Raw genomic sequence first — 14988 nt, forward strand, 5'->3', positions numbered from 1 at the left:
TTTTTGTCGATTTACTAGGTATTAGAGAGATCAATTTTAAACCATATTTTGTAAAACACATTATATAACGATTGATGGTTGGACTTATTCTTTAAATCATTAAAAAATAGACTAACTATCAACCGTCATGCGGTCTACGAAAGATCTTCTAAAAATTTGATCTCTCTAACATCATCCTCTATTTAAACTAAATTGTGTAAATCATATGACGTGGTTATTGATGATTTGATTCTTATTTAAGTGTTTATAAGACTCTTTCGGAAGGAGGAAATATATACATATCTTTTGGTCCATTTGTATTATGTAATATAAACTATAGACTTTTTTTGGTGTCTTCAAATATGAAAGATTTTATGTGTTTTAACTATTAGATTTTTGTTTAAAAAAAATAAAAATAAAATCGAACGGTTAAGAAGTAAACAAAAAATTGAGAAGTCAAGGTTTTACTAGAATTTTAAGAATTGCATGGACTTTTTGAATCCTGAATTTGATAAGTAACGATCAATCCTAATAAATAGCCATAATTCATGCAACTTCCTATACTAAATTCTAAGGCAAGGGCAATTTGGTTATTTTATTATAGTTAAGAAACCCTAATGCCACACAAATCTCACTATAAAAAGAACTTCTAACCAAACTTTTCTTTTGGTCATTCTCTGAAGAGAGGTTTCTCTTGGAAGATCTGGGCTATAGGGATTTCAAGGCTTCAAGAATTTGTATTTTTAGATTATTCATAAATTATGCTTGTATAAGTTTATTTTACGTTGTCGAGGAGGAGAAGGGGAAGACTTAGTCGGCACTCCGTTTTTATGTCGAATCCTTATAATATCATTTATTCATAGTTATATGAATCGGTTTCAATAATTGGTGTTTTCATGGAAGATAATTTTAGTTATGCAATTAATTTTGAGATCCGATTGATTTGCGGTAGATGGTGAAGAAAAGAGTTTGCCCAAGGACTGGCTTGAAACATGATCACTTTGTAATGGAGCGCATGAGATCTTCAAAAGCCTAGAAAGATGGTTTTATGGTTTCTACTTGATCATGGATCGCAAGAAATTATGGGTAAGGAAGGAAGCAAATACACAATCTTTTTAATCTTTATTCATAGTTTTCTTTTCATAAGTCTTTTTGGTTTATGATTTGTTTTTCTTTTTTTTTGTTTTGTTTTTTTTTTTTTGGTTCTAAAAGTAGATTAAATCTTGAATTTCTATCCTCTTCCAACCTAGTATTTTAGGGTTTGTTTTAGTTTTTTTCATTATTTCACTAAATACTATTATTCACTCTATTAGTCAATAATATTTTATTACACCATTAAAAGTGTGATAAACCAATTAGTATACAGTTTAGTTGTATTTCTCTTTTTTTACTTTTATGGATGAGGAATTAAATACAAATATATTATGGCTGATTACTTGTGTGGCTTTGCTCCAATCTGCCACCGTAGTGTAAATATGTATCGAGATCGTCTCTGAATCTCGAAGTCCATAGCAAGCGGACCTAGAGATTTGGACCCTTAACTTGTGTGAGGTGGACCAATGAAATGGAATAATGGATACTGTAGAATTTAAAACAATAAAACGAGTGGTCCAGACCTCTAGATTCGTCGGCTCTAGACACAAGCATCATGATGGTATTATGCTGAGGATTCTTACATACGGTCATCCGTATGCAATCCTCTCTTATAAAAAGTGGCCCAATATTACCGCAATAAAAGGTGTCCTTGTATTGTGTGGGTAGTCGTATGGGTCACATGGTCTCCCGTGCAGACACTAGAAGCTCGTTACTGTAGTGGAATTCTGAATCAAGAATGTAAAGTTATATAATGTTTTGAGTTGTAACTTTACTTTGCAGGTAAGTCGCTTTAAGTATAAAGTGCATGTGAACATTGCCCAATACCGTTAGTGATCGGCAATTCATTTGATGACTTCGCGGTCGTCAAATGAATTGGGACCTCGTGTTGATGAACTACTAGTTGAGTCAATATGTCACAGATTTAGTCTAATTCGTGCTTTTGCATTTTCTAGATGCAATATTTTGAAACTGATAAGCTTAATATATTTTCACTTGCCAATAATATGTCAGTAAGGTATCTGCATGAAAACACTTTGACACTCAAGTGCCGTCATTCATAACATGTAAAATGGTTTACTTAGTATGCATTTAAAATTTTCATTAACTTAGATGTTGCTTACATTCAAGAGTGATTTTGGAGAAGGCCCAGGGTTGGACTGCATCACTCGTCCCACTATCACAAAAGAGTGAGAACCGCTTCTTTTGAGGTGGAGCGGGACCAACTGAACTTTTACAAGGAGTTTTGGTTTTTCGGAAAGCTCAGACGAGTGACAGAATTCGATCTCATGATCCAAGTCTTTCTTGTGATTTTGATCAAAGGGAAGTGATTTTACACAATTTTTTTTAGCTTTTTACATTTTGTTTAGCACTGGTGATTGATTTCTTTTTATTTATTCAATTTAATGGTTATAAATAAAGAGTTGTAGTTTCCAATGAAACACTAACAGAATTTTGTTTTCTTCTTAGTTTAGCTATATTTCATTCTAATGTTGGTTTTAATTTATTCCAATATACTTGCCAAGAATCGACGAGCTCGTTTAGAAGTACTTTTAAAATGACTGAAAGCGTTTTTGGTAAAAATATTTTTGAAACCAATCATTAGTAAAAACTTAAAAATTAAGTGATCCTAAAAACCATTTCAAATGCTTTAGAAACAAAAAATAATTTAAAAAAAAAAAAAGTATTTTCAATCATTTTATAAGCATTTTCAAACAAGCCTTATATCTAACACTACTTTCTGGCTCTTGCTCCAGTAATTTTGTCTTTAAGCTCAAGCATCTATTAGAAACCTTTATATCGAAGCAATGACACGGGTTCATCAAAGGTAAATATTTTGGTTTTAAATACTAAGAGTAGTAATATCGCTCGTAACAAAAGGATCATTGGCTTCAATTTATTTGGAGTGCGAAGAGAACTCCGTTCCAAAAATTGTTTCTACTTACAAAAATGGTGCTCAGGAGACAGTTATCAGAAGCCAATATCAGCATTATTATAACAAAAATTCTACTACAAAGTTGACAGGTTCGGGTAGCTCCGTAATGCTCAAACTTCAGTTGATTCCAAGGCCTTCAAACCTCGAGTTGATACCAAGGCTTCCAACTCTTGAGTCGATGCCAAGGATTCAAAATCTTTAACAGCGTGATCGACAGCGTAAAGTATCATTTTCTTGATCTGTTCCGCCAAAGAGACAAGGCCGAAGTAACTTTAGGAGAGGAAATAAAGCGAAATAAGTTGGCGGAAAATCGATTAAAGGGTAAAACAAAGTGGTTTACCTCAAGTTTGTCTTCTCTGGCTCTATGGTTCTTCGGAAGTTGTCTAAACTCCTCCGTTAAACGGAGGCACTCATGGACATTTTCAGGAGATACGAAGTCTGCTGCTACTTTCGTGCAGGACTGCAGGTTGGAAAACAAACTATTTCAGAGTTATACAAGTGAAAATATTTGAAAAGAGGAATTGTATTGACAACTAATGATATAGGACCTTGAGATTCCTGACTTGGTGTGGGCATCCGGCTGGAATAAATACCGCCTCTCCGAGTCTTTGTACAAAAGTCCATGGTTCGACACCTTAAAGGGAAAAACATGTCAGTTAACATCCAAGTGGTATAAGGTACATCAACAGATTCTCGACTTCTTACGTACCAAATTCCTCCTTCAGCCTCCGCTTGTGCTCCAACGTTAAATAAAAAGACTGGTCATGAATTGGATGAATGACCTAACCCAAGAAACACGAGAGAAAAAGAAAACATCAGCGCCCTTGGAGCACAATTTGGCTAAAGAAAAACTGAAGAAAGTATAAGTACCTTTTCAACTAGTGAGCAATAGGTGTGCCTAAATTCTTTATAATGCTTCATCAGATAAGCCTCTAACTTAGGGACATCCTCCCTGCGGAAGATGTCCCACAAAGCACCACCCGTTTCCTCGGTTGCTTCATTGGAGGAAGAACAAGACGAATCATCTAGTTCATTTTTCCGAACTTTCAATTCTCCATTAATTTCAGATGGGCAATTGCTTTCTAGGGTTTCTCTGTCCTCTGTCTGTCCACCAGACTGTCCAGCACGATCCTTGTGAGAATTCTCCCAATCCATAAATTCTCTTTCATCTTGCACCCTATGTAACTTTTTCAACCTAGAAATTGCACACTGCTGCTCATTACTTGACTGCACTTCAGCGGTATGTGTCAAAATATTCACCTACAGAAGTTGAAAGAGCATGTCAAGAGACTGGCATAAACCTTGTTTTTCAGGTCCTGCTATAAAAAATTAGGATGGATAATATTTGTTCAATCAACTACGTGAAAATTGAGCAGGTTCCAAGTTTTAAGTCATACCGCATCAGACATGTCACAATGGAGCTTAGTTACGGAGTCTCCTCTTCCAAGCTCTTCCATAAAACCATAAGCAATATATGTTTTTGGGCCCATGTCTGGTTTCAAGACACCTGGCGGCAACTTAACAGCAAGGTTAAGGAAACCAGCTCTAGGATCTGTGTACTCTAGAAATGGCAAGGCACTGATAAATTCATCACAATGACGCGGTAAAAGATCCTCAAACTTATCAGAAGGGGGCCAATCCTTCAGCTTAAGCATCTCTGGCCACAAGTTTTTGTACATTCTCCCTTCGGTGTATCCTTGAAAAAACTGACGAGTGTTGATTTCCACCTGCAGAAGTTCACAAAACAGCATTGAATGTGCAATATGGGCAGAAAAAAAAAAAACAAAGTGAAAAGAGGAATGAAAAACTTCAGAAAAAAGTCTGCATGAGAGGGGAGAGAGAGGACCTTTAAATAAAATTGGTGCTATACTACTAAAGCTTTGACCTAATGCGCAGCCATAGTTCCAGGCAGGAACATTGTTGTGCCAAATTAATTATTGTAGAACGACATAAGACATTAGATTGTCAACCACACCAAACAAGGGGATTTGAATCGATATTTATAGATCTGATCAAATGAATGCATTAAAGAAAAATTTTCATTTGCCAGAAGTTAAAAGAGCAAATAGAGTAACAGCTGCTAAAAGAACCACACCTCACAACCAGCCAGGCAATCGATGGTCTTTACTTCTGAATATTGTGTACTAGTTGCATCCATATTTTCACTTAAAGCACGCCACATTACCATTGGTTCCCAGCTCAGACCATTTGCCTGTTCGAGCACATTTTTAACAATAACTGGTTCACCATTCACCCAATGTTCTTTAAAGTGCAAAAGCTCTTCTTCTTTCAGAGTGTCCTTTGAATCAGGGCAAAACAAGAAGTTGTCACAAGAACCTTCTCTGGAAGCTGCTTTTCGTAACATATCTCTTCTTGTTTCACAATTATGCTTGAATGTAGAACGCTCTTTTTGGAAAGTCTCTAATAAATATTTTGCTTTCACTACTAAATTTGAGATACAGTCGGCCGGAAGGATGCGCTTGAGATCCAACACGCAGTCACCACAGCCACCCATTTCTTTCGGAGCACAACTAACAGTGGCATCACTGTTTGCCTTCCACTCAGTCAAAGGCTTAATATGGTCCTCTGACTCTTTCAAGGGACAACAGTCAGGTGCCGGGTCTCCACCATGGATGTAATCATAACCCCTACTCCTATACTGAAATTTCATGTCTCCACGGTCAAAAAGACATCCCTGGCGAATTTCTTGGCAGCAATTTAGACAAAGTTCATACGAACATTTTGAGCAGCTTCGGTGTAGATCAATGATTGAAGTTGCACAGTGGTTGCTGTTGCAAGCATATAAAGTAATATTTAGACAGTGACAAAACAAATCACAGAATATTCCCTTGTAGTAAAGTAGAGATGCTTACCAATAGACACGCTCATCATTAAAACAGAGAGTCTGCGGTATTTCAACTGCAGAAGGTGAAAGCCCTGAAGGACAGTTGTTGTTAGAAGTGTCGTAAAGTTCAAAACAAACTGAAGCCAAAGCCAATAATATTGTACCTCGAAGATTAGCTTCAATCTCTATCTCCTGATTTTGTTCTTGGGAAATTTTCTTTAGAAATGGAAGCAAGTTGGAAAGTAAATGCTCCAGATGCTGAGCCTTTTTGCGGTCATCTAAATCCGTCTCTGGTATCTGCAGTTCCCAAAAAAGAAAGGATCCCATATTAGTATAATTTTCTTTAGAGGGAGCAATACTTAGAAAGTAATAATGGGGAAACAAACCTTAATCACACCAGTTGAGTGCAGGCATGCATTACAGTTGCAATTCTTGCGGCAAAATGGGCAAAGTTCCTTGACTTCCTTTACTTTCATGTGAGGATACCTATATGAACAACAGAAGTAAATCATGATAAAATAAAAATAAAAGTTTCAAATTCAAAAAGAAACCGCATCTGTATTAAAAATATACCATTGCTTGATACAGAGGATGCAATAGGAGTTCTTTTTACATTTGGAGCAGGAAAGAATAGTCTTCTTCTCCTCTTTCATACACTGATGACACTTTAAATTAACTTCTTCATTATCCTGCTTTAAGAAAGAAACAGAAAACTTTCAGTCAGACTACCCTTATTTACTTAGATAAAATTAAAAGGCAACTGTATGGGAGATGAATAATACCTTCATATCTCTTGAAGTTGATCCAGGAGAAGTCGGTGGTGAAGAAGACGAGGTATTGCAAGCTCCATTCCTTGACTCATATCTTACTGTTCCATCCTTTAAGGAACTTCTTCCTATCACTTCACAGTCAACTCCTCCCCTTTTGCGCGCTTGTGCCTTAACAAGAAACAGAATTTCCCCATCAAACTCATCTTCAGAACTTTCTACCACTTTTGAGGAGGAGCGTCGCTTTTTCGACATCCTTTTTCCATTCTCTGGAGTAAGCCGCCTCTTTTTAGACTCTGTTCCAGTCAATGATGAGAAGTCCTTGTGCTTTTCATCCTCTTCTGATTTGTCGCCTCCCTTTCCATGATGCAGGAAATTGGAACGTCTTCTCTTAGGCACCCTAATATCTTTATCATTATACCGCTCCAGCCGCCCTTGTTCTACTATCAAAACTTCCATTCTTAATTCCTATAGAACAGGACAGAATCATCGGACACTAGTATCGTAACAGCATTCAAAACCAACAATGTTACAGGTTCACATAATCCATTTGTTTTCTCTTAGGATGAAAAAACAGTATGTGCATCATAAAAATTGAATTGTTTTTATGGACAAACAATGCCAATTGCACACATCATACAACAGTGATCCTCCCCGGAAATTTTCTTTGGCGAAAACAAGCAGATAGAATTTAAATTCCAACCATCCTTGCAAACTGTATTTGAATACAATTCCAATTTGTTCTGAGTCAGTGCAGAACAAACGCCACTGTTGACTGTGATCATTCCTGGAAAATTTTTATTTTCCATGAAAACAAACAGATTGATATTTAATACCAAGAATACAACAATGTATTTGAATTAAATTGCAATTTGTTTTGACATTCTAAAACTGTTCTGAGTCAATGCAGCTCTGTTGACTTCAGTCAACCGACCCAGAATCCGGTTTCAAGCACAAACCCCTTAATCCAATCCAATCCCATAAAACCCTTAATCCAATCCCATTCCCATACAACCATATAATCCAGTCCCACCCAAACATGCAACTTTTTTCCCTTTTTTTCTACTTTAAGCGCCAAAATTCATAAAACAGAACCGAATTTTCAAAAAAGAACAAGAATTCGAATAAAATGGCAGATAGAAACGAGAGAATTCAAATGGGACTGACCTAAAAATGATTGAAAACTCCAGAGAGCCGAATAACCAGCTGGGAATTTGGCCTTTCAGAGGCGTAGTTGCACTTGCATGTTGATTGATTTCTTGAAGCTATCGAATTTTCTGAATTCTGGGTTCGAAACGGTTTCTGGGAATCTTGGGGGCGAAAGGAATCGGGAATGCGAGCGAAGGGATCAGAGAAACGAAAAGTGAGAAGAGAGAGATGGAGGGAAGGAGAGTCGGAGAGAGGTGCGGAAGCTGGTTAATTTGGACGAAGGGTATATATACGGAGCGTTTTTTCCGAGGACGACTAGCCAGCAGAATATGTCCCTTTGGATTTGGAAAGTCGTTCGGCCAACCGTATCTAATTCGTCTCTGTGTGCGTGGTTTGGGCCTTAATTAGTACATATCTTCTGACCCACTTTCCGTAATAGTGATGTGTTCCATTGGATAGATTTTTATGTGGTCGAAACGCGAACTTATACGCCACATTTTTTTCTTAGTGTTTATATTTTATATTACGATATTAGGTATACTGATTTATTTTTCATGTAAAGTGAAAAATCTCTCCTCTAATTGGAGAAATTTTTAATATGCTAGAAATACGGTTTGGTACATTAAGGGTAATAATATAATTGGTTGGACACTTAAAAAAAATGTACCGACCCGTTTTTTTGGTACACTGAAAACCTTTTTGTATAAGAGGTAGAAATCATGAGAGATAAGCACTTGCACGAATTAAATGTTTATTTTTATTGAAAACGACATTCTAGTCAATTCCAATAAAAAATATGAAGTTTCAAGTACATTGACCGTTAAGGCAATACAGCACTAAGATGTGGATGGATACAAACTGTAAAGGAAATACATAAAAAAAAAAACATTAATTAACATATATAGCATTTTGATACTATGCTTACCATAAAAAATAAAAAAAATGAGCACGTTTAGAAAGTGTTTTTAGAAAAAATGTTTGTGGGTTCTAAAAATACTTAAAGTGATTTTTGCAAAAAACACTAATTATGTGCTATTTCCAAGAAGTGCTTATTCATGATTAATTTGCATTTTTACTCAAGATTAGTTCCAAAAACATTTTCATCAAAAACAATTTCAATCATTTTAAAAGCATTTCAAAACAAGGTAACCGGTGTGTATGTTCCGCATCCAATGACATAAAACTTTTATAAATTTTCTATTATAAGTATTGTTTACCCTGACGCTTTTAATCATTAAATCTTTGCTCAAAAAATACAATAATCTAACTCTACCAGTTAAAAACTAGAATATACAAGAATTTCTCGCATATTGCATCACTTACACATTACAAAAGGAGTAGAATTCTCTCTGATCCTATTCTCATCCCCTCCCCTCCTCTCCCTTCACATATTGTTTTTTGTCTTCTTATGATTACTAAAAAATTAACACCAAATATTGACGTAATTTAACCGTAACCATTCAAATAAGAGAAAAATGAAGAATAGAAAGACTAGGAGGAGAGATAACCCTACTCCACATCGTCAGCATGGTTTTTGTTCCTGTTAGTTTTGGGTTTTGTTTGCCTGGGAGTGGGTGAATCATAAGTTACATGTTGACTGCACTGTTTCGTAAAGAAAACGCTTCCTTTCACTTCCATGATATTTCAACTAACATCTGTCAATATACAAACCATTTCAAAAAGCATAATTTCACAAACTACACAATTTGTCAACACAAAAAAGACACTGCAAAAACCAAACTACATTGTCCTACCGTCTTCCCGTTCGTCTTCTTCCTTTACACAACGAGGACAAAAACTGCAAAGACCAAACTACATTGCCCTCCTCGTGCATCGTTATCAGCTCTTTTGATTTACAACGCCATTATCCTCCAGTCGTACAGACACTGTACCGGTCAAATTTACAGCTAACATCTACGTTTCCAACTTGGAATTTACGGCTGTGCAAGTTCTTCAACATCAGGCATTGACGGCGAGGATCCAGCGGTCATTCTGCTAGGCGCTGGGGTGTTCCTCCGGGAGTGCCGTTTTGTGGCCACAATCATGCTCTCAGTTTCACCCTTTTCAAACGATTCATGGTCTTCTTCGTCGTCACACTCCTTGAAAACCGGATGGATATACGCGCTCTGAAGATAGCCTTTCAAATTCAAGTTCGGTTCTCTTGCTTGTTCCAGTGTATCTTTCATCATTGCTTCCTAAACACCGAAAAACAAAGAATTAAACAATGATGATAATTTTAATGAGCAGATTACAAAGACAAGGGAAATCCCTACATACCTGTAATGGGTATCTCTTGAATGCAGGTTCGAAACGACCTTTGCAATACCTATGGAACCATAAGGTCAGTACTGGAAGCGCAATGAGAAACGGCGTTGACTGAGCAGCCTTTTTTGTACTCAACAGCCCAAACAAGAGGAGTTGTGAGATGATCAATGCAGTGATAATACGACCATGGACATCAGGCCAAAATGCCGCAGCGCTCTCATACTCCTGGTTATACACATTTATGATCTGCATGTGGAGCATAAAAAAGACAGAGGTTAAAAATATCCTACAACAAAAGATATAACTATTAGAACGGAAGTGTAATTTGATGCCAACTTTTTACCTGATGACGGAAAACCACATAAGCCAGGCCAAAGAAAATTATTATGAACGGAAGTAAGGTTGGTGTCACCGTAGCATACACAAGGCCGAGTAAGAGATATAACTGAATCCGAGGCTCTCCGGTGTTGAAACCAATACTTCCTGGATTCATGGCCTCCTCCCTATCCTTGTCAGTCTTCACCAGGAAGAAATTCTTCAAGTGGTATATTATCAGCGGTTTCAACATCAAAATCTCTGCAGCTATACCGGCCCATCCATCAACCATTATATACGTGATAAAGAAAGTTGCTTTCATTGGGATGGCAACACCAATTGTTTTTGGAATCCTGCGAAAATACAATATATACTTCATTTTCATGATCTGAACCAAGATAAGAGACGGTGAACAACATATTAAAAAAAAATTATCTTCAAGGATTACGTACTCGGTTGCTGATTGGTGAATGAAAGAATCTAGCTGTTCAAATGCAGTTCCAGCAATAATGCTCCCAAGGAATACATTCACCAGAGAGAAGAGATAGTATCTCGATGCTGCTCTCCGTTCAAGAGAAGACCTAGATGGATAGCCCTCAAATTTCGCCATGATCATCAATATCTTTGGTAGAAAAATTAGAAATAACTTCAGCGCAATTCCGGGTAGAAAACCTGCAATGACTGACTTAATGAATTTCCTGCATATCAATCAAGGTGATATTAGTAATGGTAATAACGAAAACTAGATGCTAGGCTAAAAATTTTGAGGATGAAACAACTCACGCTTCTACAACGGGCTTTAGAAATGGAGCTGCTTTCTCAATTCCCTCGAGGCTTGCAAAAGACTGTACGATTGCAATGGGGATCATGAAAAAGAAGGTGAGAAAAAAGAATGCAACACCCATAATAAGCCTCTTGACTGTGAGTTGTACATATGGAACTGCCAGGTTCGGCCAATATACATCACGTGGCTCTGGAGCCCACTCGGTTAACCAAATAGTTGGGTTTCTGGATTGCTGAGTTTGTGCACAAACAGCGGCACCCCATCGAGTTTTAAAGGAAACAAAGGCGGCTGGCATGATAGACTTCGGATCATGAGCAACCCTCTCTTTTTCTTCAGCTATCTGAGAAAAAAGAAGAAAAATGCATTTGAATCAACCTCCTGGGGAAGTAGAGATTTGACTAGGAACTCAAGGAATTGTACTTACTTGATTTGTCAATTTGTCAATCTCAGTTTCATAATGTTCAATTGCATCAACTTTTTTTCCCCACAGCCCAAGAAAACCAGTCTGTTATTAACATATGCACAATACACAGGTTAAATCAGAAATTAATAAGTAGCTCTGAACACTGGAAACATATTAGTTTCTAACACATGAGCGCATTTGAAGTACCTTCTTTAAGGGTCTTGTTGCGGTTTTACTTCTAGAAAGCTTATTTCGATAGTAGACAAGCCAGTTCAACATCTTTTTCTTCTTCTTTACCAATTTCGCAAGTGAGTTGGCATTGTATACCACCTGCATGTAATATTCAGAATGGGGTTAATTAGGTGGAGATGTTTCACAAATTTATACTATCTATTTAAACCACACAGAAACACGAGAAAAACGAAGTATTTATAAACACTAAGCTAAATTTAAAATGCATGATAATGTTCTCTTATTTCAGAAACAAACCTGATGTGTAAGATAGTGATCTGGATGGTTGACAAGAAAAAAGTGCTCCACAAGCTCACTTGTAGATTCGTCGGAATCTGGTGGAACATTTCGAACAAGGACCTGTGGAAAAACAAAGCCATAAGTTTGGTAACTGAACACGGGCTTACAGAGTTGTTTTATCCTCTCTTTTTGACATCACTACAAAGCAATTGCATCACAGAAAATATTCCAAAAAAGGAAATCAAAGCAGCCACATAACCTCCAATGTTTGAAACACGAAGGTACCACAGTACTAACTCCCAACAATGTTTAAGTCATCCAATGTTTTATTTTCATAGTTATATGTTTTAAAGTCTAATACGATAATCTGAACAAGTAAACCGAGCACATAGTCAATCTCACCGTAAACTGATCAGGTCGGCGTTCTTCTGTTGCAAGAAAATGCAGCCTCATATTGGCAACTTTCTCATACTCCTTCAGCAGCACGTAGCATGTCCAAATGGTAAAGGCATAGGCCATCACTATATGACTCCAGAATCTGTGAAATACAAATGACATTATTATTTATTATGTTGTCCAAATATATAAAACGACTCTGCGTTGTACAGAAATGACATACTTCTAAGGGCAAGAAAAATTATCATACACATCTAAAAATGACAATTTAAGAAGGATAAGCAAGAAAGAGGGGTTTCTAACCTGGGCGATTCATCTGGGACGTTTGAAATTGAGAGCTTATCAATGTCACTTGAAGTAACATTCTTTATCTTCTCTAGATCCAAAGTGATATTTGTATAGTTGACCGGTACCAAAACAGCCCATGCAAGGAGTGCTATAGGAACAAAGATTTTAAGCCTGCAAGCAAAAAAGGGAATAGAGCAATAAAAATCAGCTAACAAATTATATTTACAAGCGAAAATTTGGGTAGTGTTTAGTTAAAGCAGAACAAGTTGCTGTGATTTGGAAGCAAGGAATCATATTAGAAATACAAGCGGAACATAATATTAACATACTATCACAGCAAAGACTATGAGTAGCAAGCATAAGAAGAAATAGGAGAATTAATGCAGCATACCCTATCAAGTATATCCGCAAGTAAACTGCAGAATCCAATCCTGCATGATCAATAAGCTCTGGTTCCGGCATCCTCAGCGCAGCTGGCATCCAATTCAAGAACCTTAAGTATGACCTGAAGTCCAGATTGACGAACTTGCGCACAAAAGCGCCAGAATGAGTGGGACTCTCCCTCAATCCCTTCAAATACCATTTGGGAAAGTAGACCCTGTCGTTGAGGGGTTGAAGCCTAAGAAAGGCAAACACCAGAAAGAAAATGAGCGCGCTGAGAATATTGATGCCCGCTCCAACCCCTAAATCTCCAAGTGTAGCCATTTATATCGCCCACAAACAACAATGCAATAACCTGTAAAACGAGTATTACCATTAACGTTAACAAAACAATATCCACACAAATGAATATCATATGCCACAACCAATATGAAAGCACAAAGCCACAGAGAAAAAGAAACCATGAACACAATTTCTCACAACCTTGGAACCACTGGACTTTACGAAATTGCAAAGCAATCCAATCCAGCCAAAATGGTAACAATTTATTCTAATCAGACAACTATTCATATGCAACAATAACGCATCTACGAATAAAAGGCTACCATATCAAAATATTTCCGTCTTTCTTTCGCGTTATACAGCCTCTGTATCAAACACCATAAATTGGAAAACAGTTCCCAATCCCATATTTTCCACGAAAGCGAGTCTTAAAACAACTAAAAACAAGTAATAAATTAATTAATTAAATAATTATTCGATAAGCACGGTGAAATTACACTATAGCTGCAAAAAATTCCATACAATTACCAACAGGTACAGTAACTATAAATTAAGCATGCTTAAGGCTAATAACCTCGAGATTTAACTTCACAATTTGGCTGCTAAAACCCCCTAAATCTGAAGAAACAATGAACGAAGGAAAGAATAAAAACCAGGGTTTTTATGGATCGGGGAAGTCGAATCAGAACGTGATCGAATTGCTTCAAATTTCAATTAAAGAAAGCATAATTCTTTCTTTTCTCCCTCCTTCCAATAAACCCAAGAACTCACGCTACTGTGAACGTGCTTCCACCGCAAAGTCTCCACCTTTGAATCACAGCCACCGAGAAAATTAACACATAAGTGGGAAATCAAACTGCAGCAATCGCTTTCCTTCGTGGACAGGCAAATTCCACACAGAGACAGAGAGAGAGAGAGAGAGAGAGAGAGGAAGAGGAGGAGGGTGGTGGGTTTTTGAAGGTTCTTGGTCGGCTTCGGTTTTAATTTTTGTTGTATGGATTTCTGGATTAAGTCAAAAATATGTATTAATAACGTCGCTTTACTTAAGTTTCGGTGTCGGCAAGGGGGTGTGTGTCACAGTGTGATGTCCAACGGCTACTTTTCGGTGAGTATCTGGATCGTACGATGGCGAAAGGCGGTGCTCACGCGCGGTTTGGTGAGGGTGGAAGCACGGGCCAATAGGATTGGAAACTTGTTGGGGCTGTTGGACTCCCACCAAAAAGGAGTAGGTTGCAGATTAATGATCGTTGCGGGAGAGAAAAATTAGGGTAGGGTTGCGCATTTGTAGCGTGACTCTCACAAAAGAAGGAAAATTTTCTTTTTTTGGTGTTAAAAATGTTCGTTAACGACCCTATACTATGCGTATCAGTCATGAGTTATAATTTTTTATCAAACTAAATATATTAAGTTTGACACCACTTCAAGTTTTACTAATTTAGCTAGTGTTACATGTTAATTTATTGTTTTGATTGTTCGGGGTTTTACAAGCTTTGCATAAGATCGTGCTTAATTGTCCTGGTTCAAGCTCTATAGTTGTTTGAGTGGATTTTCTATGTTAGAATTTCGTTAGTTTTGTTGGTTATTTTTGTTGAAAAATTTTTTTTTTTTTGGAAAGTATTTTTGTTGAACTTAGAT

At 37.0% G+C, this 14988-nt stretch overlaps 2 protein-coding genes across 7 annotated transcripts; both read right to left on the bottom strand.

Annotated features, from left to right (window-relative positions):
* Positions 1-2943: 2943 nt before the first annotated feature.
* On the bottom strand, positions 2944-8144 carry LOC137728900 (lysine-specific demethylase JMJ26). Of its 5 annotated transcripts, none has more exons than XM_088678462.1 (13): positions 7787-8144; positions 6635-7406; positions 6426-6541; positions 6239-6338; positions 6017-6149; positions 5881-5944; positions 5103-5796; positions 4405-4734; positions 3878-4267; positions 3717-3789; positions 3556-3641; positions 3348-3467; positions 2944-3246 (listed from the first exon to the last, which is right to left on the bottom strand). In XM_088678462.1, the coding sequence occupies exons 2-13, from the start codon at positions 7076-7078 to the stop codon at positions 3118-3120; spliced, it is 2679 nt and encodes an 892-aa protein (XP_088534588.1). In that variant the 5' UTR covers positions 7079-7406; positions 7787-8144; the 3' UTR covers positions 2944-3117. The 5 variants fall into 5 exon arrangements, with proteins under 5 accessions (XP_088534588.1, XP_068323794.2, XP_068323795.2 ...); XM_068467693.2 differs by having other exon boundaries at positions 6426-6544; positions 7787-8107; XM_068467694.2 differs by having other exon boundaries at positions 6635-7087; positions 7787-8084.
* A 1229-nt stretch (positions 8145-9373) lies between these two features.
* Positions 9374-14503, bottom strand: LOC137729228 (ERD (early-responsive to dehydration stress) family protein). 2 transcript variants are annotated; one of them, XM_068468091.2, is made up of 12 exons: positions 14007-14503; positions 13082-13426; positions 12706-12861; positions 12409-12544; positions 12025-12126; positions 11743-11865; positions 11557-11637; positions 11132-11472; positions 10801-11046; positions 10377-10701; positions 10046-10279; positions 9374-9963 (listed from the first exon to the last, which is right to left on the bottom strand). In XM_068468091.2, the coding sequence occupies exons 2-12, from the start codon at positions 13393-13395 to the stop codon at positions 9703-9705; spliced, it is 2319 nt and encodes a 772-aa protein (XP_068324192.1). In that variant the 5' UTR covers positions 13396-13426; positions 14007-14503; the 3' UTR covers positions 9374-9702. The 2 variants fall into 2 exon arrangements, with proteins under 2 accessions (XP_068324192.1, XP_068324191.1); XM_068468090.2 differs by having other exon boundaries at positions 13928-14367.
* Positions 14504-14988: the final 485 nt, after the last annotated feature.

The sequence above is a fragment of the Pyrus communis genome, chromosome 10 (assembly GCF_041283825.1).
Source record: "Pyrus communis isolate YQ-2024b chromosome 10, ASM4128382v1, whole genome shotgun sequence".
NCBI classification, from domain to species: domain Eukaryota; kingdom Viridiplantae; phylum Streptophyta; class Magnoliopsida; order Rosales; family Rosaceae; genus Pyrus; species Pyrus communis.

Excerpts from the sequence above, each read along its gene's own strand:
- LOC137728900 (XM_068467693.2), bottom strand. The coding sequence starts at position 7,078 with ATGGAAGTTTTGATAGTAGAACAAGGGCGGCTGGAGCGGTATAATGAT. Across the intron at positions 6,339-6,425 it reads ATCCTCTGTATCAAGCAATG|GTATCCTCACATGAAAGTAA; the intron begins GTATATTTTTAA and ends TTGTTCATATAG. Across the intron at positions 5,797-5,880 it reads AATGATGAGCGTGTCTATTG|CAACCACTGTGCAACTTCAA; the intron begins GTAAGCATCTCT and ends TGCTTGCAACAG.
- LOC137729228 (XM_068468091.2), bottom strand. The coding sequence starts at position 13,395 with ATGGCTACACTTGGAGATTTAGGGGTTGGAGCGGGCATCAATATTCTC. Across the intron at positions 11,473-11,556 it reads TTGACAAATTGACAAATCAA|ATAGCTGAAGAAAAAGAGAG; the intron begins GTAAGTACAATT and ends CTTTTTTCTCAG. Across the intron at positions 10,702-10,800 it reads ATTCACCAATCAGCAACCGA|GATTCCAAAAACAATTGGTG; the intron begins GTACGTAATCCT and ends GTATTTTCGCAG.